General features: G+C 42.8%; 1 protein-coding gene across 3 annotated transcripts in view; it reads left to right on the forward strand.

Moving 5' to 3' along the window:
- The window catches only part of agap1 (ArfGAP with GTPase domain, ankyrin repeat and PH domain 1), a 136,207-nt gene that overhangs the window by 91,042 nt on the left and 21,873 nt on the right, over positions 1 to 23,292 (forward strand). For 2 of the 3 annotated variants that reach the window (XM_060868566.1, XM_060868564.1), the window contains exons 10-13: positions 7,316 to 7,420; positions 10,359 to 10,524; positions 12,190 to 12,351; positions 17,165 to 17,326. In XM_060868566.1, the coding sequence (XP_060724549.1) occupies positions 7,316 to 7,420; positions 10,359 to 10,524; positions 12,190 to 12,351; positions 17,165 to 17,326 (595 nt within the window). The remainder of the gene's footprint in view (positions 1 to 7,315; positions 7,421 to 10,358; positions 10,525 to 12,189; positions 12,352 to 17,164; positions 17,327 to 23,292) is intronic. The other variant, XM_060868565.1, reaches the window with a different exon arrangement.

Here is a 23,292-nt window from a genome sequence, read left to right on the forward strand (position 1 = left end):
AAATTCTACACTGTCATAGTTTATCATCATACTCAGATTTTCTGCCTCAGCTCTGGTGTGTGTGTTTTTCACTCTTTGCCATAGTTTGTTACTAGTCAGGATCTTCTTATTGGTTATTGTTTCCTCCTGCACTGAAGGTTGACTCTAAGCTGAGATAAGACCTTTGTAGAAATGGCCTCGTTAGAAGCTGCTCCTCATTAAAATGCTGCAAGCGGGGCCGGTGCTAATGAGGCTGGGGCGGGCTTCCACTCTGCACCAATTAAGCTGAAGAGGAGAGCTGCGTCTGCTGTTGCCCCACCGAGGGGGTGTGCCAAGGTCAGCCGTGGCACCTGGACTTACTGCGACCACTCCGAGCTCTCTCGATCACCGGCTCAGCTCTGACCCTGCGCTTTCTTCTTATTGACCATAAGCGTCCGTCCAGTCACAGCAGCAATCTCTCCTGTTGACGGACAAGCGATTCCAAGCGTTAACACGAATGACTCGTTTGTTTAATTATTTAGTCCTGATTGTTTGCCCACTGAATTATTTTGTCTAGTCCCAGCTGGACAAAGGCACTCTTCTCCCTAGCGTGTTTATACCGAAAACGGCTTCATTATTGAGTCGTTGAGTGTTTTGTAAAAAATGCCTAACTACTGTTGTGATGGTCGCCAGCTTTGTTTACAGACCCTGCATGACTCCGAGCGGGCCGACATCTGTTCCGTGTTCTTAATTAGCTGATAATTACAGCAGAGAGGTCTGCACGAGGCTTTGTCAGGCGCCTGACAGGCTTTCTGCGAGAGCATTTCAACAAATTAATTTCAGCAAGTGGCGCTAATTGAAGGATGGTTCGAGACGGAGCGTGAGAATGACTCGGAGAACAGAACGGCGAGATTAGGCTGAAGAGCAGGGACGACTGTGTTTGGCCGTAAAGCGCTGAAAGCTTTCCTTAGCAATCTGCATGGACTTCACTCCTGCAGATCTTCACCTCAATTTCTAAAAACTATCCATTACCCCTTTCTTACCTTTTTATGTCCCATTTGTGTGACTTTAAAGCAGATTTGGTCTCTGCACTCTGTTTAAATGAAAGTCTTATGCCGTGTTTTACTGCGTCGTTCTTGAACGAAAAAAATGAAATGAAAAAAAAGGAATGGACAATGTCTCTTCATCATAAAGGGAAATTAGTGGCGTGGTTGTAATTGTGTGTTGTGGTGCATGGATGGGCGCTGAGCTGTGTGAATTTGACAAAGTTTCACCTCCTCTGAGCAGGGTGCTTTGTAAGGAGTTAAATTGGATGGTTAATTCGGGTGTTATTTACCCTGTAATTCATTAATTTGGCCCTGCCATTGGCAGCGGGCAGGCTGTAATTTCACGCTTCGCAATAAAAGATGTCTCATAATCTGCTTCATTTAGCACCGAAAGAATTTAATGAAATTAACTGCGGCCCTAATTAAGACGGTGAATATTAAAGACCCGCTATCAAGCCTTTAACGATTGCGACAAGATCCGCCTTCCGTGGGATTGAAAAAATATCATTTCCCTGGGAAAGGTTGTCACCGCTTGGAGCCATTTTGGACAAGATGGCAATTTTGTCATGCGAGCTAACTTCCTACAAATGAGATTTTTCCCTTCTTCCTGCATCCAATTTTTTTCCTTTTAGTTGAGTATAATTTAACCAGTCATTAATGGTTGAGTGTTTATATTTGGCTAGATTTCCATCCATGTTGTTCCATCCAGTGGCCATTTCTGGTGGTGTCTTCCATCTGACCTTCACGTGATCTTGTCTCTGTTATTACTCACTGGGACGGAGAGCTGAGCTTTATCCAGCGCTGAACAGAAATGAAGTGGTTCACTGCAGAGCGTGTAACGTTCTCTCTCCCAGTCAGATTAAAGTAACGCTACAGAAAATCCTCTGACATTTCATGGGCTACTTGGACCCATTTCTGGAGCACTTACTGGAAGATGTGTGCTGCTTGTGGACTTTCCTTTGTCCTGCCTCTTTTTTTTTTTTTAACCTGGCTTTTTTCTTGGGGTGTGTGGTCGTCAGCAGTTTGTCAGTATTTTTCCAGGACACGACAGTTTAAGTATCTGTTAATGATGAATGTCCTTTGTAATTGTGGCCTCTTGATGGCTGCACCAGCCAGATCAGATGGCGAGAGTGATAGAGCACCCCCAGCATTGGACAGATAGCCCCCTAACTGGCTCACTCACACCACACAGGGGGACTCTGACAGGCCTAGAGGCGTGTGTGTGTGTGCGAGTGTGTGCGTGTGTGTGGGGATGACATGTTCAATTCTGTCCTCTTTTCTCAGGCTTTCCCCAAGAACAATGATCCAGCTCTGGCTGGACGTCTGCCTCTTTGTTGTGCTTTTTGGACAGTTATCTTAAAGTGGCCTCCAGCTTTTGTTGGAAGTAAAGGAGGAGATAGTGGAAATGAATCACGGGTGATACGAGCTCGGTTTGGCCTGCTTTCAAGCAGGAGATTAGAAGCTTTTGTTAGGTTTGTGATCGGTCTTCTAGGAAAATAAGATCAGCAGTGTTTTTTCTCGCCATATATTTTATCTTCATCAGTTGGTCACCGAGTCACTTTATAATTATTATTAATCTTCATTCAATAGCACCTATCGGCTAATTTAGCTATATTGACGTAGCAGTAAAGGGTACAGGTGCGGACGTTATTGATGGCGGGCTGAAAGCGTGTCCAGGAGCAGAAGCGTGGTCCAGGGGAGGAAATGGAGGGATCGTTTTATTTATGTCTTCTATTTCTCTGGGACAGAAAGACCTTGCAGCCTGTCATACCACGGCAGGTAAAATAGGGGCAGACGGGGTGTCACTGGCTGGCACCTTAAATAATGAGCGGCGACTCCCATCAGCGGGCCGACGTGACGTTCAATTAGCCTCTCATGCAAAATGATCGCCTGTCATTTTCCTAATGAATGTGCAAAGCCATCGCCGGAGGACAGAGCGGCTGATCAGAGCAACACAACAGGCCTGAAGAGAGCTCGCTGTCAAATCAGCACTCTGAGCACCTCCCCACACACACACACACACACACACACACACACACACACACACACACACACACACACACACACACACACACAGTCATACCCTCAATCATCCTGGTCTTTACTTTAATTTACTCATTTACTCTCACCTGTGAACATGCACATCGACCTGTAGCATTTTTCTCTCTGACCTCACCTTCTACACTCAGTGACCTCACTTACACACTCTGACCTCACCTTCTACGCACTCTGACCTCACCTTCTACACACACTCTGACCTCACCTTCTACACACACTCTGACCTCACCTTCTACACACACTCTGACCTCACCTTCTACGCACACTGACCTCACCTTCTACACACACTCTGACCTCACCTTCTACACACTCTCTGACCTCACCTTCTACACACACTCTGACCTCACCTTCTACGCACACTGACCTCACCTTCTACGCACACTGACCTCACCTTCTACACACACTCTGACCTCACCTTCTACACACACTCTGACCTCACCTTCTACACACACTCTGACCTCACCTTCTACGCACACTGACCTCACCTTCTACACACACTCTGACCTCACCTTCTACACACTCTCTGACCTCACCTTCTACACACACTCTGACCTCACCTTCTACACACACTCTGACCTCACCTTCTACGCACACTGACCTCACCTTCTACACACACTCTGACCTCACCTTCTACACACACTCTGACCTCACCTTCTACACACACTCTGACCTCACCTTCTACACACTCTCTGACCTCACCTTCTACACACACTCTGACCTCACCTTCTACACACACTCTGACCTCACCTTCTACACACACACTGACCTCACCTTCTACACCAGGGGTGTCAAACTCAAATTCACAGTGGACCAAAATATAAAACTGAGATAAAGTCACGGGCCAAACTGAATATTTATTGAAACTGCAACTGATATGTAATGTTCAACCTTTTTCATATGGAAACAAACTTTAGTTTTGCTTGAACACAGGATTTGGAAGAACCAGAGCTTGATATTACAAACACATAAGAAATTAAATTTGAAATAAAAGACACATCAGTGGTGTTCATTTCTTATTTAAATAAATAAAATAAATGATGCCTCTCACTGAATCATTTTAAGTTCCTTTTTGAAGTGGATCTTTTTCAAAACCAACAACAAAACAACCAAAAATAATAATTTCATTCAATGAGAATCCAACTTTTCGACTATTAACAGTTCATGCCTTGGAGTAGAAAAAGTGCATAAAGAAAACATATATTCAAACTCAGTTTGTTACACTCTGTTTCGTTTCATAGTGTCGTCTTATGTTATATTCTTTCGTTACACACACATTAGCTCCGCACACAAGACAAACAGGTCTGTCCTTTATATTCGTGAACAGATAATCTGCCTCCTACCTGTCTTGAACGCCATTTTTGTGGAGGGTGGAGTTAACTTGTCCGATGTGACTAGCATGGTTGTTAACGACTGTCAACAGAGAATGAGGGGCGCTTGCTGTTCGTGACTATGCGTCAATGCAGTGGCAAGGCATTCTGGGATTTGTAGTATTATCGGAGCATGCGGCTAGCCAGCTGTAAGGCACATTTGATATGATCTCGCGGGCCAAATATAATTACACCGCGAGCCAAATTTGATCAGAGTTTGACACCCCTGTTCTACATGCTCTGACCTCACCTTCTACACACTCTGACCTCACCTTCTACACACTCTGACCTCACTTACACACTCTGACCTCACTTACACACACTGACCTCACCTTCTACACACACTGACCTCACCTTCTACACACTCTGACCTCACTTACACACTCTGACCTTACTTACACACACTGACCTCACCTTCTACACACACTGACCTCACCTTCTACACACTCTGACCTCACTTACACACACTGACCTCACTTACACACACTGACCTCACCTTCTACACACACTGACCTCACCTTCTACACACTCTGACCTCACTTACACACACTGACCTCACCTTCTACACACACTGACCTCACCTTCTACACACTCTGACCTCACTTACACACTCTGACCTTACTTACACGCACTGACCTCACCTTCTACACACACTGACCTCACCTTCTACACACTCTGACCTCACTTACACACACTGACCTCACTTACACACACTGACCTCACCTTCTACACACACTGACCTCACCTTCTACACACTCTGACCTCACTTACACACACTGACCTCACCTTCTACACACACTGACCTCACCTTCTACACACTCTGACCTCACTTACACACTCTGACCTCACTTACACACACTGACCTCACCTTCTACACACACTGACCTCACCTTCTACACACTCTGACCTCACTTACACACTCTGACCTCACTTACACACACTGACCTCACCTTCTACACACACTGACCTCACCTTCTACACACTCTGACCTCACTTACACACACTGACCTCACTTACACACACTGACCTCACCTTCTACACACACTGACCTCACCTTCTACACACTCTGACCTCACTTACACACACTGACCTCACCTTCTACACACACTGACCTCACCTTCTACACACTCTGACCTCACTTACACACTCTGACCTTACTTACACGCACTGACCTCACCTTCTACACACTCTGACCTCACCTTCTACTCACTCTGACCTCACTTACACGCACTGACCTCACCTTCTACACACTCTGACCTCACCTTCTACACACTCGGACCTCACTTACACGCACTGACCTCACCTTCTACACACTCTGACCTCACTTACACGCACTGACCTCACCTTCTACACACTCTGACCTCACCTTCTACACACAGTGACCTCACTTACACACTCTGACCTCACCTCCACACACTCTGACCTCTGACCTCACCTACACACCCTCTGACCTCACCTACACACATTTTTTCTTTATTTTCTTTCACATTTTTTTACGCATATACTCTTTATTTTTTCCTGTTTACTATATTGTAGTCTCTCTCTCTCTCTCTCTCTCTCTCTCTCTCTCGCTCTCTCTCACTCTCTCTCTCTGCGACAGGAATTTTAGTAGTAGTGCTCCTGGTTTCTGTGTTCAGGAAATGAATTATAAAAATCCTTTAGTAGTAACTCTTTAGCTTTGTTAGTAGCCCGATCATGGTATATTCCTTCTGCTTTATAGATAAAGCGATAAACATGATGTAGTCCCTCGTTCAGAGTGCTGCGTCAGTACTGGCGAGCAGGAAACACCATAGTAACTGTCAGGCAAGGCAGTCCTTCATTTCTTGAGCTTCTATTTTTTAAGCTTTGTTTAGACTCCAATTAGCAATAACGGCAGTGAGCTTGTCGATGTGCGACACTCGGGGAACATGGCATTTTTATGAGGGTTGAGTGATGAAGAAAAAAAAGGAAAGCTCACTCCTTGTTGTGTGTGTCGTGCTCTGAGGCAGCTGGGTCATGGACTCTATTAATATCCACCCTGTCTGCATGTTAATGTTTAACAAGTCCAGTGAAGTGACACGGCCGCCGCTTAATTGCTAATCAGTGCCGAGGTTTTATCCCTCGTCTCCCCTAATGAATTTGGCTGACACGAGGTGTGGGCGGCCGACCCTTAAACGGCCAGTTGCTGACGTGCGATGGAGAGAGCGCTTTGTGACGTGCAGATGTGACTTTTAGCACCTTCTTTCACCACAAGCTACAATCCTGTTTTCCACTAAACGTGCATTTCTGTTAGCTTTGCAAACGAGGCATTATAGTAGTTATTGCGATTGTGATGTGGAACCTGATGACTGACTGGAGTATGTGTTCAGTCTGAGACAGAACTGCAAGGCCATAGACAAGATGCTGAAATGTAGCAAGGAATTACAGGTAAATGTACCATGCAGTAAGCTCTGGTCATCAACAATACAATCTGAATGCAAAAGTGAATTTGTTTCATGCTCTCAGGAAAAAAGCGTTCACTCTTGATTTATTAATGTCTGTACATTTGCTTACAAAACATCAGTGGGCTAACTTTACAAGCAAAAGCAATGAAAGCCATCTCCATTACTCCAAGTGAACCTCATTTAAAATGTTAGAACTTCTGCTTTGTCTTCTGTGTTAAAAGAAGGGAGAACATTACTCCTGATATGAACATTATAGCAAGAGACTTTTATTTCAGGTTGTGATTGCTCTTTTGCAGAGAGAAATTCACCGTTCAAAGGTTTAATATCATGACGGACGTTTAAAGCTTTGACAATGCTAATATTTTAATGCCAGGTAATTTGTGAAGCTCACAAATGCTAGAACGGATTGCAATCAGATTTCTGCCTGTGTGTATAACAGCTTTCCTAACGGTGTGTGTTACAGGGAATGCTCATGAAGAGGAGCGGCAAGTCACTAAACAAAGAGTGGAAGAAGAAATACGTCACCCTTTGTGACAACGGAGTTCTGACCTACCACCCCAGCCTGCATGTAAGCACCTCGAACATACACATGATCAGTGCATCCATGCTGTTAATTACCATCTCCCTCATCTCCTGTTCCCATGCCTCTGACACTGGTGATGTGCTGTATTAAGCCATAACAGCTCCTCTTAATTGCCAGCTTGGCTACTGGAACACACATGCAGGCATGATTGGACATCCTGTGCTGCTTCATCACTTCCTCTCTGTCTACCCTGGAACACATTCAGACTCATCAAACCTTCAAGTCATCCTCGGACTATTGCTACTGAGAGAGAGGGAGAGAAAGAGAGGGAGAGAAAGAGAGGGAGAGAAAGAGAGGGAGAGAAAGAGAGGGAGAGAAAGAGAGAGAAAGAAAGACAGGGAGCGAAAGAGAAAATAGAAGGAGTGAAAGAGAGAGAGAGAGAAATAGAGGGAGAGAAAGAGAGAGAAAGAAAGACAGGGAGCGTAAGAGAGGGAGCGAAAGAGAAAATAGAGGGAGTGAAAGAGAGAGAGAAATAGAGGGAGTGAGAGAGAGAGAGAAATAGAGGGTGCAAAAGAGAGGGAGAGAAAGAGAGAGAGAGAAAGAAAGACAGGGAGCGAAAGAGAGGGAGCTAAAGAGAGAGAGAGAAATAGAGGGAGCGAGAGAGAGAGAGTGAGAAATAGAGGGAGAGAAAGAGAGAGAAAGAAAGAGAGAGAAAGACAGGGAGCAAAAGAGAGGGAGCGAAAGAGAAAATAGAAGGAGTGAAAGAGAAAGAGAGAAAGAGAGAAAGAAAGACAGGGAGCGTAAGAGAGGGAGCGAAAGAGAAAATAGAGGGAGTGAAAGAGAGAGAGAAATAGAGGGAGCGAGAGAGAGAGAGAAATAGAGGGTGCAAAAGAGAGGGAGAGAAAGAGAGAGAGAGAAAGAAAGAGAGGGAGCGAAAGAGAGGGAGCTAAAGAGAGAGAGAGAAATAGAGGGAGCGAGAGAGAGAGAGTGAGAAATAGGGGGAGAAAAAGAGACGGAGCGAAAGAGGGAGCGAGAGAGAGAGAAATAGAGGGAGCGTGAGAGGGAGTGAGAGAGAGAAATAGAGGAAGCGAAAGAAAAAGAGAGAAATAGAGAGAGCAAAAGAAAGAGAGAGAAATAGAGGGAGCGAAAGAAAGAGAGAGAAAGAGGGACAGATGTGTGGAGGAAGCAGATGACCGGGTGCAGGGATAAACAAGAGTCCTGGTCAGCAGGTGGCTAGTCTTCCCATTAGCATAACATTTGTAGGTATTATAACATTCTACTCATTTAGTCTCACTATAATCTTCCATTGGGCTTTACATGTGTGTTCAGGACTCTAATCAAATTAGTCCATTTTTAATAATAATAATAAAAAAAAGAATTTTGACTGTCTAAATTAGACAGAATTTATAGTAAGTTAGTATTTTTACATCTAACATGTAGTATGTGTCTATAAGATGTCTGAACGTGTAACAGGCATTTGTTCAGTCACACCGTTTGTTCAGTGTGTGCGTAGCTTGTGTAATTCTCCATGTATTTATTTCTTTATATACACAATCATATTGTAGAACTAAATACATGCATCTCTGGAGAGCGTGGGATTTAATCGCATCTGTCTTACAGGCATTGTGACTTGTTCACATGAGCTTTTCATCAGCTTCAGTTATTCAAACACTTCAGATAAAAGATGCAGCCTAATCCTTAAATCCCACAAGTGTCCTTCTCTGCTTAATTGTTACACGCACTCAGACGCGTATCGTTTTCCCAGCGCACTTGGCCTTGATGCACCACAGAAACACGTGTCACTCGATAGCTCAGATATGCAGGCTTCCTTAAACTCAAAAAAGCAGCAGCAGATATTTTTTTGTGTGTGAACAGACCACCCATGGCTGACACACTTTGGCCGTGTGCCAATCAGAGAGAGTGTGTGCGTGTGTCTGTGTGATGCGAGTCGACGACAAGAGCCGAGTGTCTCTGTCCCTTAGCGGAGGCCTACAAAAGGGCAATTCAAAGCCAAGTGCTCTCAACACGGCTTAACAAGCCACAGGAGAGCCCTTCAGGAGCGGCGGGCCAACAGCTTGCGGTCTGTAATTGCATCCCCATTAGCATCGGGGAACTTTCATCATCGACGCCAGTGAAGCCACGCGTCGAGCACAGGCTCCCCGCTCGGCATCTGAAACACACCGGCGCAGCATGAGCCGCGTGTGTGTGCTTCTAACACAATTTCAATACGTAGATGTAAGTGGTATAGTGTCTGATGTACAAGACTATATTTTCCCATGGTGGACTTATCCTTATTCCTTTAATGAGCTAACGATAAGGCGCTGAGCGTATAATAATGTTCAAATGTAATTCTGCACCTGCTTCTATGTAACCTGTATAAACCATGGCATCATATATTACGTTTAGCTGTAAATTATCACTTTATCTCCAGATAGTTGCAGCAGAATTAACAAAAATAGACAAAGACGATAGCATGAATACAGAGTTTTAAAAGGCTTTTCTCAGAGTAATACAACAATAGCAATAAGCTGCCTGGTGATATTTTTCTTTCTTCCCTGTTTTTTTCTGTGAATCACTCCCTTATAACACACTGTCCATGTTTTTTATATCACTTTTAAAGCTGTTGTAGTAAATGGCATTAAGTGCTATAATTCCTGATGCACTAAAATTTTCTTTCTCTTTCTTTTTTTATTTCCTTTTGGAATTTGATGTCTGCTAATTCTTTAAAAGTACAGAAATATTTTTTGGCATTACTATACTTTCACTATACTATACTTTTTTTAGATAGTGTGTTAATGTGTTACACTGTGATACATAACACACATTGTAGAAATGTTTTGAGTATCATATGAGATTTTTGTCATGTAGCCCAACCCTGAATTCTTTTTAACATGGACGCTACATCCACTACATTCACTTTGCTTGTGCTGTGACTCGTTCCACTGTACGGTACAGTTTTGTAAAGTTTTCTGTTTTGCTCCAGGACTACATGCAGAACGTACATGGGAAAGAGATCGACCTGCTGCGCACTACAGTCAAGGTTCCTGGAAAAAGACCCCCGAGGGCCATCTCTACCTGCGCGGCCTCCGGCCCCAAAACAAACGGCCTCGCCAAGGACATGAGCAACTTACAGCTAGCACAAGCTCCAGGTAACACACTAGCAGCAGAGATCACATCACGACTGTCAGTTACAGACTGTCATTAATACTATCTTCATTTTTTATTTTCATTAACTCTAAACACGAGCATGTCGCACATAAGCTTATTAACTCACTTGTTGCTGATTTGCTGCTATTTAGGCCAGTGTTGTATTTTATAGACTAACCTTCAGCTGGTGTTCACACAGAACACTGTGACATTATATATCCGGTCTAGTGCCCTATACACCCGGCAGAATGCCATACGAGACACAGCCAACAGAATAGACAACAAACTTAGAATCAGATAATCAGATTTTAATTATACATTCTTGAAAAAAATCATCATAAAATCTGCTTTTCCTAATAGACATTCTTATAAAATGTTGTATTGCGAAATAAGTGTTTAAATCCATGTTTATTCAAATATAAAAATATTATTATTGTTGTTGTTGTTGTTATTGTTGTTGTTGTTGATAATACAAACTAAACTTGAGAAGACTCATTCATTGTATTATTGTTGTAGTATGGAAATGGATAGAACTGTTTCTGGGTTGTTTTGTAATGATAATAACTAATAGAAACAGTTCTCCATTTTTTCTGTTAGTAATAAACCAAAATCCAGAGTCTTTAGTAAAGTGTTAAACTTCTGAGATGGTTGTCATTTCGACTGTTAGACTTTTCACACTAAAACTGAACATCTTTCAAACCCCCCAAGGATTATAAAATACCCTGTACACACACACACACACACACACACACACACACACACACACACACACACACACACAGAGCTCCAGGAGGACCAAACTAATAGCATGAATATTCAGTGACCCATAATACATGTACTAATTATTGTCATGAATATTAATGTAATCAGCGCTGGCTCTCCAGTCAGCCTGCTCTGATATGAGCACTAATGAGCTAGAGAACAAGGAAAGGGAGGAGGGAGAAGAAGGATAATTCACTCAGTCATAAGGTAATGAAAGCTTTTGTACGTCAGGGATTAGACTCTGGGTCGCTGGGTGGGCAGAGCGATCAGAAGGACCTCTTATCCGTAATATCTCTTTTTGAGTGTGCGCCAATTACACACAGGCTCCACCATTACGTGCTGAACAACTGTGTGTGTGTGTGTGTGTGTGTGTGTGTGTGTGTGTGAGAGAGAGTGAGTAAGAGACCCCTCCCTGCTCCTCACATACTGTGTGTTTATTAATTCCGGCCTGTTATGTAAAAGTGTAATTCATCAGCGGTCAGCTCTAAAGGAGATGAGATTGAGTTGTGGCATTTCCTTCAGCACATTTTTGTACCTCTGCACAACAATTCACTCATTTAATTCGAGGCATGATTAAGGTTATACACTAAGAATGCATTTTTGCACCAACACTCAGAAGAGATAGTAAAATAAAGGACATCATAAAATCCTTAAGTGGATATATTTACATCAGAATAAAATGCTGTACATATTTATGTTTATTAAAGTCTTAAAGGTGTGTCGTTGCCTTCGGGCAGCTCGTCCATAACTGGAGGGGTGGATAATATTGAAAATGATGTCAGAACTCAGTGTTAGTGGTCAGTGCCATCGTGTCCTAGAGTTTGTTTTCTTGATCTTCTCGAGGCAGTAGAATTTGTTCCAGGAATTGCCATTTGTCTTATCTTGTTCTTCATCACTCTTTCTAGGCTCTGTGAGCAGTAGCTCATCAGCATCTCAGATGGCGACTGGCATCAGTCTGGTATCCTTTAACAGCCGGCCGGACGGAATGCACCAGCGCTCGTACTCAGTGTCCAGCGCCGACCAGTGGAGTGACGCCACCGTCATCGCCAACTCAGGGGTCAGCACAGGTACACACTGCTCTCATTCTCTATATATGCTGTGGCCTTAAAAGGCATCATAAACAGTAGATAGCAAAATACAAGATGGGTCCTTCTAGAGAAATTTACTAACTCTGATTCCTTGGTAAATACACAGAGTTTGTCAGTACTTAAAGGACAGAGCTGGAGAAATCAGTGAGCTGACTGCCTGAAACAAGCAGCTTTTATGGCCTCTTTATCAGTTATATTAGCTTATTAGTTGCCTAAAAATATTCACTTTTGCACGAAAAACAAACGTTTTCATGCTTTAATGTTTGTTTTGGCAACATCAAACATTAGCAATAAAGATTACTGACCTTAGCAAGCTACATGCAGTGTATTTATTAAACTGAGCAAGCCAAGTAGCTAGCAGTTACACAAGACGTGTGTGTGTGTGCTTACACTTAACTATGAATTATGTGTTCAAGCATATTTTACAATGAAATGTTCAAGAACTTGTCCATGTTTTATAAAATGAAAATCAAATCTTGTATTTTTAATCTTCACATACAATCCTAACACGGTCTTACGCTCAAAATGTCTTTTGTTACCGAATTTGATCTCAAATTATTAATCATGTATCCTTTAAGAGTAGACATTGTAAAACTGCAAATATAAATGATTGTGTTTAAGAGCAAAATCGACATCGAACTATGTAATATAAAGGTAGTGATACTGATTAATGCCACATACCCTGAATCAGCATGTGCAGCTCTCTGTAGTGCACTAAAGCAACAGAGATCAGTTAGAACCCAGCAAGAAGCCTTCCAGAGACACAAACACACACACACACACACACACACACAGCCAGTGCTCTCATACATCTCTTATTGATTGCAATGCCAAGCTCTAATGCTGCTTTAACTGTTTATCAGAGTAATGGTCCCTCACAGAGCCACACTATCAATGACACATTCATTCAGGAGGCTGTGACACTGATGGAGAGACTCTGTTCCTGTACAAACTGTGTTCCACTTCAACACTTCAACTACTCAGCACTCAGAGACATGGCTCACGTCTCTCTGTGTGGCATGAGCTGTCCCAGTGTAAAATTATGCCAACTGTTTTCCTCACACATGACCACACAGTATGAGCTTTAGAGTGACAAGTGTCAGGACTGTGTGTGTGTGTGTGTGTGTGTGTGTGGGGCTGGTTAGCCTTTTGTGGATATTTACTCCACCCTTCACCCTCTTTTTGGTCTCACATAGCCATTAAAACTGTGAAAAGCTTAAACTGGACAACACACACAGTGCTAACCAGAACACATGGTAGTGTTCCCTCAGAGCTAGATCTTTCTCTCACAGTGCTATCGGTCTCAAATGCAGACTCTGTCCTGGTCTTCAGCACATCAGGTGTATTAGAGTTGCAGGGCTTCAGTCACTAAACCGTTAGGTCTAGATAACACGATTGATGTGTAAACCTTCTGCAAGTTCTGGTCTGGTAGGAGTCTGACCCGAGCTCAGCTGTGATCTGAATGATGGCCCTGAAGGGGTGTGTGTGTGTGTGTGTGTGTGTTTCATAAGTAAGCGTTCTGTTGGTCTAATGATGTGCTTGGCTCCTGTCGCGCAGGATCTGAGCTGACAGCCGTTTGTCACTTCTTGCCTCAGGAGTCGACAGTGGCGAGATTCTCTCTCTCTCTCTCTCTCTCTCTCTCTCTCTCTCTCTCTCTCACTCACTTTCTATCTTCTGCTTGAAGACAGGATAGAGGGAGGTAGATAAAGTAATTAGCTAAGGGTCTTGTGCACAGTGGCTCACAGAGCTGATAAGTGGCCGCATTCCCCCCGTGGGGCGAGACTTAGCAGGAGCAGACAGAGCCCGAGAGTCATCGTCCGCTAAGCTCTCGGCCTCACCTTTGTTTCCTGTCTGACCCGTGTGTCAGTGTGAAGTCACAACACTAAATGCTCTGCTTAAAGGTTAAACATGGGACTTGCCTTCCTAGTTTTTAGCTAGTTATTAGGGATGGCAGAAGACTTGGGGCTACATGCAAATTCAGTATTCTTTGTCGTTTCTTTCCGTCGTGCCAGTTTGCCCCAGAGCATCGAATCCTGCACCAACATAATGCGTCTGGCCCTCAGCCTGTGGCACTCGCTGCCCTCTCTGCTTTAATTATGGTGGGAGTAACGTAATGAGGGTGTCTTTGATTCTTGGTTGCACATGGGAGTGGGGGGTCAGAGGTCAAGGGTGAGGGGTTTGTGCTCTAGGGCAAAGAGACAGAAACGAGGATTCGCATGTTGAGCAGTGTTTCAATTTTCAATCCAGTCTGAAGCCAACAGAGCCTTATGTTAACTCTTGTCCCCTCTTTCTGACAGAAGGGACCTGTCTTCTCTCTCTCACTTTGTGTGTGTGTGGTTGGGGGTGGGGTGGAGTGTCTACATCTTTCTCTCTCCCCCTTTTTTGTTTCTCTCTCCTTCTTACTTTTTCTCTCTTTCAGGGTTCCCGCAGGGTCTTAAAAAGTCTTAAAAGCATTGAATTTATTAATTTGGAAATAATATCTTAAAAAGTCTTTAAAAAGTCTTGAATTTTGATGTCTGGGTCTTAAACATTGTGCTGTAAGTAACTTCTCCATATTGTAATTTTCCTCAAAAGTTTCATTTGTCAACCACGATTATTTTGATTAAATGACGTAGTATAAAAGAGTGGCGGAACCAATAATTGAGAACGCAACGCAGCCCCGGGTCACCGTACAAAATACTGCGAACACGCGATGCCTTCAGTAAAGGAAGATCACGCGCTACGACACCACAGCCATAGACTACAACACAACACAACATAACAAGCAAAGGAGAAACGTGAGAAATCAATGAAAATCTCAGCATTCCACAGGAAAGGTTGACTGACGCACGCAGTTATATTTTTAAAGTTTGTTTTTACGTTAGCTAGCTACCAATTTCATTCTGAGGTTATGGGGAAATGTAAATTTAATGAAGCCTGGCTGGATAAAAACTCTTTTCATCATTGGTTAAAACCAGTGGACAACAACGTTTTTGAGGCGTTTTCAGCTAGGTGCAATGGGAATGAAGGCAGTAGAGTCTCATGCCAAGTCGTCCAAGCACATTAACGCTCTCAATGGACAAAAACAAACTCCTTCCATCGCCTGCGTGTTTCAACCAACTAATGTTAGCCAGCTATCTGCTAATGTGCCTGAAGCGGCAACAGGAGCTAATGTTAGCCAGCTTGCTGCTAGCGCTGCAGACCCTCCACCTATGGTCGCAACTAGAGTGGATCTGCGCACAGCTTTTGGGTCCACACCAACACTGACCTGATCTCCAGGTCCAACCTCTTGCGGAGAGGCCATAAGGAGAAGTTGACGGAACTGGCTGTCCTTGATAAAGACATTGCTGCCCAGAGTGAAGAGCTATGGAGTTGACTGTTTCTTAATTTCATTTAATTTAATTTATTGTTGAGTTCTGATTTTCGATGTTTATTGTTCAGGGGTCTCTCAGTTCCCCATATTCCCAGCATGGAATAAGTAGCTAGCTCATGTTTTTTAACAACTTAACATTGTTCGCCAAACTTTCTTGTGGCCTACTGAAATGTTTTTATTTTTCACACTGCTTGGCTTATCTTTTACCCATTCCACATTTGAAAAATAAATGAACACAAGTTCAAGGATTTTGTTTTTTATATTTTTTATATAAATGGTCTTAAAAAGGTCTTAAAAAGACTTGAATTTAACTTGAGGAAACCTGTAGGAACCCTGTCTTTGTCCCACTCTATTTCTGTATCTGTCTCTGCATCTTTTTTCTTTCTGTTTCTGTTCCGCTGTCTCTTTCTCTGTCCTCTGTCTCCCTCACAATCTCTCTGTGTTTGCCTCTTTCTCTCTTTCTTCAGCTCTCTTTGTCTCACCCCCCCTCCAGTTTCTCTATCTCTCTCTCTTTTTCTTACACTTGATCTTTCTCCATCTCGCTGTGTATTTGTGTGGCTCTCTTTCTCTTCTCCTGTTCTGTCTGTCTGTCTGTCTGCCTGCCTCTCTGTCTGCCTGCCTGTCTGTCTGTGGCCATCACTACTATAACAGGAAGTGTAAAACTTCAAGTCACAAGTATCCTCCGTGTACGTGTCTAAGCTTACCAACAGGAACACATCATTTTGGTCTCCTCACGAGTCATCTGAAAGTGGCCGTGTGTGTGTGTGTGTGTGTGTGTGTGTGGGGCAGGTGTTTTTGATTTGAGAATAATGTGGAATTTGGAGCCTCAGGAGCAGCCTGAGCAAAGAAGAGAGGAAGAGCCCCACAGACAGGAAGTCAGATGTCCAATTTCCTGTCATTGACCCCCTCTTACCCTCAGTATCTGCAATCACACTGATTAACTACTAGAGAGCACAGTGACAATTGACAACGGTGAAAAGTAATGTAAAAGTGTTGTGTGTCTGCGCTCCAGCCAAGAGGCTGAGGTCGTTAAACACTCATCGAGGACACCGTTCTGTCAGTAGAGATAAGTTGTCATGTTTTCCACTCGAGCAGAGACTAAACGGTTGTAAAATAAGTTATGAGCGTCCTTGGGGGCTCCGTGAGCGCGCTCAGTGGCAGCGTGCCCCACTCACCCAGCCAGATATTGATGTGATCCGAATGTTATTTTATTCTGCCTCTAGTCACAGCTGTCAGCTGCACGTGATGAGTAAACGGCGCCTACCAAATGCCAGCATTGTTCAACCTGATGTTACCCCAGCTTCTCATGCACCTAGAGCACATCACTGGCTTCAGGGCTAATTCTGTGGATGGGAGGCTTGTGAGATCTGACCACTGACATTTCTCTCTTCTGGTGTCTTTCTGGGTCTCTCTCTCTCTCTCTCTCTCTCTCTGCTGTAGATACTGGTCTGGGAGACTCGGTTTGCTCCAGTCCCAGTATATCCAGCACAACCAGTCCTAAAATGGACCCTCCTCCATCACCACACGCCAACCGCAAGAAACATCGCCGGAAGAAGAGCACCAGCAATTTCAAAGCTGATGTCTTCTCCGGTACAGCGGAAGGTAACATCCACCTTTCCGGCACGCCTTCATTTCTCTTTAAAGCTGCATTACTCTGTGGGTTTTTGCTTCATTTTCTTCTTTCAGGTCACCTCAAAACACACACACACACATCCACCCCTGCCCCTCATTCTGCAGGTGACTTCAGTTTGACTGTGCATGTGCTGTGGGTTTATTTTAATTCTTTTTTTGTTGTGTTAATAATAAGCGCTGATGATCAAATATCAGCTGAAAGCTATAGTACATACGGGTGACTTTACACCCAATTATGATTTGACTGATTTTTTTTTTTAAACCAATCATTAAGACAAGTAGTTGATTAGGGAATAGATATCTTTTTCTTTCTAGGCTGTTTTATTCCGTGCAGCAAGAACAAATCAAAGCACACAACACCACATTATAATTCCAGCTTCACTGCATTTTTAGGTTACACTCTTAACAACAAAAAGAAATAAATCCACGTCCCAGTTCCTGTGTGGACAAGCTGGCTGATTAGATGAAATAAGTGGTTCTGAAGCTTAACGATGGATGGAGGATGTGATGTCATGTACGTGTGTGGATCTTGTTCTTGCTTGGTCTAAGAGCTTGGGGCTGACACGAGTCACAGTCTGACTCTAAACTAGCTGAGTGGGACTGGATAGTGATGAGCCATTGCTCTAAGAGTGCGTTTTCACTACGACTTTATTTATTTCCTCTTTAAAGGACAGCACATTTAACTGGTGGATTTTCTTTGGAAGCAGGTAGAATAAAACAAACAAAACACTGCTGCATGCAAAGACTTCCTTATCACCTGCCCCACATTTCTATTGTTTTTTCTGTTTTTTGTTTTGTTGTTGTTTTTAATCCAGCGTGGTGTGATTACATTAATAGACTAGTCTATAAACCCCTAGTCTTTATATTCTTGTGAGATTCAGTTTGCTATATTTTAGTAGATTTTTATTTCCAGCCCATCATTGTCCAGGGCAGGACATGAAATCAGCTATTTTATGAGCTGAAAATCGCATTCCAATTAAATCAATTGTGTGTTAACTTCAAGTACATCCAGTACTGTATGTTTGAAGATGGAGTAAATGCTTCAGTTGGTCAACAATGAACAACGACTGAAAATTTTTATGGGCATTGTTGTAATTTTTTTTACTTGTGTTTCATTTATACTAGAACATGCTGACAATTAGTATAGCATATAATATGAATAATTTTACATAATGATTTCATGGCTTTTGGCAAACAGACTCCCACACACACACACACACACACACACACACACACACACACATGCAGAGTATTATAAGTGTTGTGCTTGGGGAGTGGAGCAGATGTTAGCGAGCGACAGATGTGCACAACACTTCCTTCCTTCTCCAGAGTTGAAACAGCTGACAGAGGAAGTGTGCTGAGTAATTACTAGGCACACAAACCTGTTCAAATGCCACCATGTACAAGATGTTATACATTTTGTCTTTCTACATGACACTGGCCCAGTCATATTGACGTTACTGGGTAAATTGTGACTCTTCAGTGCTCTGAGTTCTTCCTGTCCTGAGTGTGTGTTTATGTGCAGCATAACTCTGTAAGGGGAAAGAATAAAATTAATTAATGAAATCAAAAAAAGGAACTTGTTGTGTTCCTGAAGACTTTTTTGACACTGGAGCCGTCTTCCAAGGAGAAAATAATATAACAAAATGTATCATACGTACATTTTTTCTTTTTTTCTCAGTTCCAGTCTGTGTGAAAGTATGTAGTAGGACAAATGCATTAATACAACCATCTGATTGTCCTTGCAGTCGGCCCTTCTCTCCAAGCTGCCGCACTAGAGCATTAATCAACTCGTCCTGACCAATCAAAATCAAGAATTTGGTCCCACCTTAAGTTCAACATTCATGATAATATCTGACTGAATGCTTTTATTCTGACTAGTTTATATGTTTATGGTCTTGTTTAAAGTTCAAAGCCCCTCTGTCACTCTGTATGGTTGTGTGTGTGTTAGTGTGAAACTGTGTTGAGATGATCAATGAGTGTGTGTCAAATCAGAGTGTGTGTGATTAATTGGACTGGGCTTGTGTGGGTGGCCTCCTCCTTCTGGGAGCACAGGATTAGTGCTTGTTTAAATTGTTCCCAATCGACCTTATTGATCTGTTCCCAAAGGGGGCCAATCTGATAGCAGTAAAGTGTTTGTGTGTGTGTGTGTGTGTGTGCGCGCATGAACTCATAGTGTTAGTCTAAAATATCAGTTGAACTAAGCACATAGATGTCTAATCTGTCTCCGTTTGGAGATCCACTGATCATTATCACTATATTTTGGAATTCCTCACTACGTCCTGCACAAGAAGTAGGACTGGGAAACACTTTTCTTGCCCATTAAGGTTTTCTCTCTGGTGCCACCATGTGGACACACCTCTCTTAACAGTGTATGTAGGATTGGAGGTGTGTATCTGAGGACACTTGACACCATCGTTGGGAAAAGAATAGTGGTGTATTTCTCTTTGTGATGTGATCTTGATAAACAAGCAATGCTTTAATGGGTCAAAGATGGAGTTAAAGCTGCTAAACTCCCAGTCCGTGATTGACAGACATGTCACGTGCTGCCACAGGATTCCCTCCAGGTTCAGTTTAACAAGGACATCAATGCTGTGCCGCATACGTTAGCGCAACGGATGGAACATGACTTGACTTAGAATTTAGTACGATGAATGTGGGGGTGGAAACACAGACCTCTGAAAGATTTTTTTTAAAAACTTTTGTCTTTTAGAACCATTTCATGATGTGATATTAGGGCCTGTATTTTTGTGCATTGTTGACTGAAACAGATGGAGTACTCTGGGAAAGTGTAGACTTTATTGCATTATTCTAATAGCTGTAGTGATGTTTTAGCAATTTATGGTAATTGAAGATCCTCAGCCACTGTTGGGTTTGTTATGGGGAAGCCTTTAACTTTCAGATGCATGCTTGGATTGCATTCTGTTTCAGTCATAAGTTCCTCTAGATAAATGTATCTGCCAAATGTGACGTAAATGTAATATAAATGAACTGCAGTTGAGGCCATATTGAATTCTACCCATAATATTGGGTTGATGAGTTATCATAGCATGAATTTTTCATATCGTTCCAAAATATGATGTGTCTCCTATCCTGTGGCTCGTCTTAGTTTTCTCTGTCTCCCGTTTCATTTTGCCTAGAGAGCAAAGTGTGTGTCTAGGTGCCCACGGCTTTAGGTTGAGCGCGGACCTCTCACCACGACCCCATTCATCTACTGGGCACTTAAGTGAACTATTATAAATAATCCACAGTATTGAAATCTTTCATCAGATGTGTCATTTCCATTATTCAATAAGCGATTAGTAACAGTCTCCCAATTTAGTCATTAAGCACTGGCGTGCGGGGCTTGGGACGGCTGTCATGCTGCTGCCGTGGTGAAAGATCAGCCTGTCAGCAACTCTGTTATTCATGAGCTAAGCTGGCCAGGTATTAAACCCCGACACACACACACTCAGCTGAGTAGTATACACACAACAAAGTGCTGCCCTCGCACACACTGTTTTATCTAGCGTATATACACTCACACAAGCAGGTCATTCTTTAGCTTGCACGCACATACACACACACAAACACATACATAAAGCCAAATACAAATATATATGTTCAAACATGAACCATGCACATACACGAGCACATGTTGCCACCCTCATGTCTTTTAGGACAAACAGAAGGAGAATGAAAGAATTAACATTAGGCAACATGACTGTCATGTAATGAAAAAACAAACAATTAAAGCAATTTAAAAAAAACCAACCCCATCTTTAAGGGGAATGCATTTACAGAACATGCTCCCATAAGCAAAATTAGGCTTGTTAGGATTTTGGGCTTGAATCAGTAAGTTATTGGAGACATATTTCAAAGTACCAGCACCCATTTGTCTCGAATCATAAGTTTCACATTTGTAGCTGTCTGTCTTTAATCACACTCACTGCCTATAATGAGAAGTTAAGCAGTGTGAGTCCTCTCTTTAATTCCAGCTCTCCTGATCGCCTGTTCTGCCAATAAAACCCCCCCAAACCCACTAATCTTTCACCCTGGAAATCAATAAGTCCCAAACTGCCATGTGTCCTGCTGCTGATTTTAAGTGTGCCAACACAGGGCTGAAGCTGAAGTAACGCACATGTACTGCTTGGCTGATTACAATCTATCATAGATCATCCACACAGACATAAGTGGCCCTTGTTAAGTAATTACCGCTCACTGGGCGTGCATTTTTCAAACAATTTGTTTGAAATGTTATCCAGGAGCAGCAGTGGGGGGCAATCAGAGGTGCATGAAAGCACCTGAGCCCAGACGAGCATGAGGACAGAGTAAGGCTTTAAAGCCCAGGGTAAGAGAGAGAGAGAGAGAGAGAGAGAGAACATTCCTGGTTCTTACAGGTGTCCACTGACTAAAATAAGGGTGAATTGCGTCTGCACTGTTTAATTAAAGTGTTCTGCAAGTGAGCCAGCGGGAACAAAGAGCACATGTCCCTGCTTTGTCTATTGCTATGGTAAAATGGACTTAGGCATTGCACTTGCTCTGTGGCAGAATACTAACGTGAACCATTTCTGAACCACAAAGCAATTTTAAAGTGTCTGTTTAGTCAAGGGAGCAAACCCTTAAGTGTGAATATAGTGAAATACATTGTTGTTGGTCAAAATGTCCTTTGAAAGGTGAGTATAGTGCGGCACAACTGGACTTGAATAAATCTCTTCCTAGCACCCGGCTTTTTACTAAAGTACCCCGGTCTATTGTGTGGAAAATAGCTTTTTGCCTGGTATACAAGTTTTATTCGCACTGTTTTTTTTTAACACACAAACAGGTTTATTTTTCCACAGCTACTGTTGTGTGACAAATGTCCCTGCTGGCCCAAGGGGAAAGAGAATGCTTGGAGGTAAAGTGGCTACGCTCTGGGTTGGCCTCGACACGGCCTGTGAAATAAGGTGTTATTTTAAAAAAATATATAAGGGGTGAAGACACACACAGTGTTCGGTGTTGGGTTTTAGTTGAGCGAATGAGTTTGTATAGCTCAGAGAGTGTCTGTAGTACTGTTTTTCTTGCTAGCTCCTTGCCTGTCTGGCCTGAAAATAAGTGCAGCTCTCTAGAGAGGTCTTTTAATAAGGTCTGAATAATGATGACTATAAGGTGGGAAATTACTTGCAGAAAATGTTTTAGAATTATAAACACACACTAAGTTGCATAGATCACTACTAGTCCTTCAAAGTGACCTGGTTTATCTGAAACATAGTAGTTTTAGTGTTGGATGGTATAATGTCATGGGTGTTGATAAGGGAGGGGTCAAGGCCCTGCCCTCCTTCCTTCCATCTCTTTATCTCTTTCCTTTCCTCTCTCCCCACCCCACATTTATTTACTTGTTCAATATGAATACATATTTCTTTCCAGATGCGAACAACTTGTGTAATATTTTCCAGGTTATTAATGTTGTAAAAGGGTGCAAATAATATGGGAATTAATGACCTGTGTCACAAAGCAATACTGTGTGCTTTGACATTTCGCTCGGTTAATTTGTGTTTCCAGCCATGTAGGCTCCAAGCTCTGCATCCCCCCACCCTGTTCTGTCTGCGGCCCAGGCTTGTAGCCTCTGTGCAGGCAGCAGTGTACGTTGTGGATAGGTTTATAGGTAAAGGTTGCTTGTGTCACACCACAAATTGTTCTGTGAGTTTGCCCCAAAGAAGAAGTGATGCTCTTATCGTTAGTCTGTGTGTCTCTCTGTCTGTGTGTGTCTGTGTGCATGTAATCACCTACAGTGCTACACTTGGAAATAGTATGCACAATCACTGTTTCTTTCACATGCTACACTCATAATTCTCTATGCGTAATAGGCTGCTATATTCTTTTTAGTTTGTAAAAAATTTCCTATAAGCCTTGCTCTCTTACAAAATACAAAGAGGTAATTCTGTTAAGCACAGAGAAATTGTTCATTAATTAATAAC

The sequence above is a fragment of the Tachysurus vachellii genome, chromosome 4, assembly GCF_030014155.1.
Source record: "Tachysurus vachellii isolate PV-2020 chromosome 4, HZAU_Pvac_v1, whole genome shotgun sequence".
Lineage (NCBI taxonomy): Eukaryota > Metazoa > Chordata > Actinopteri > Siluriformes > Bagridae > Tachysurus > Tachysurus vachellii.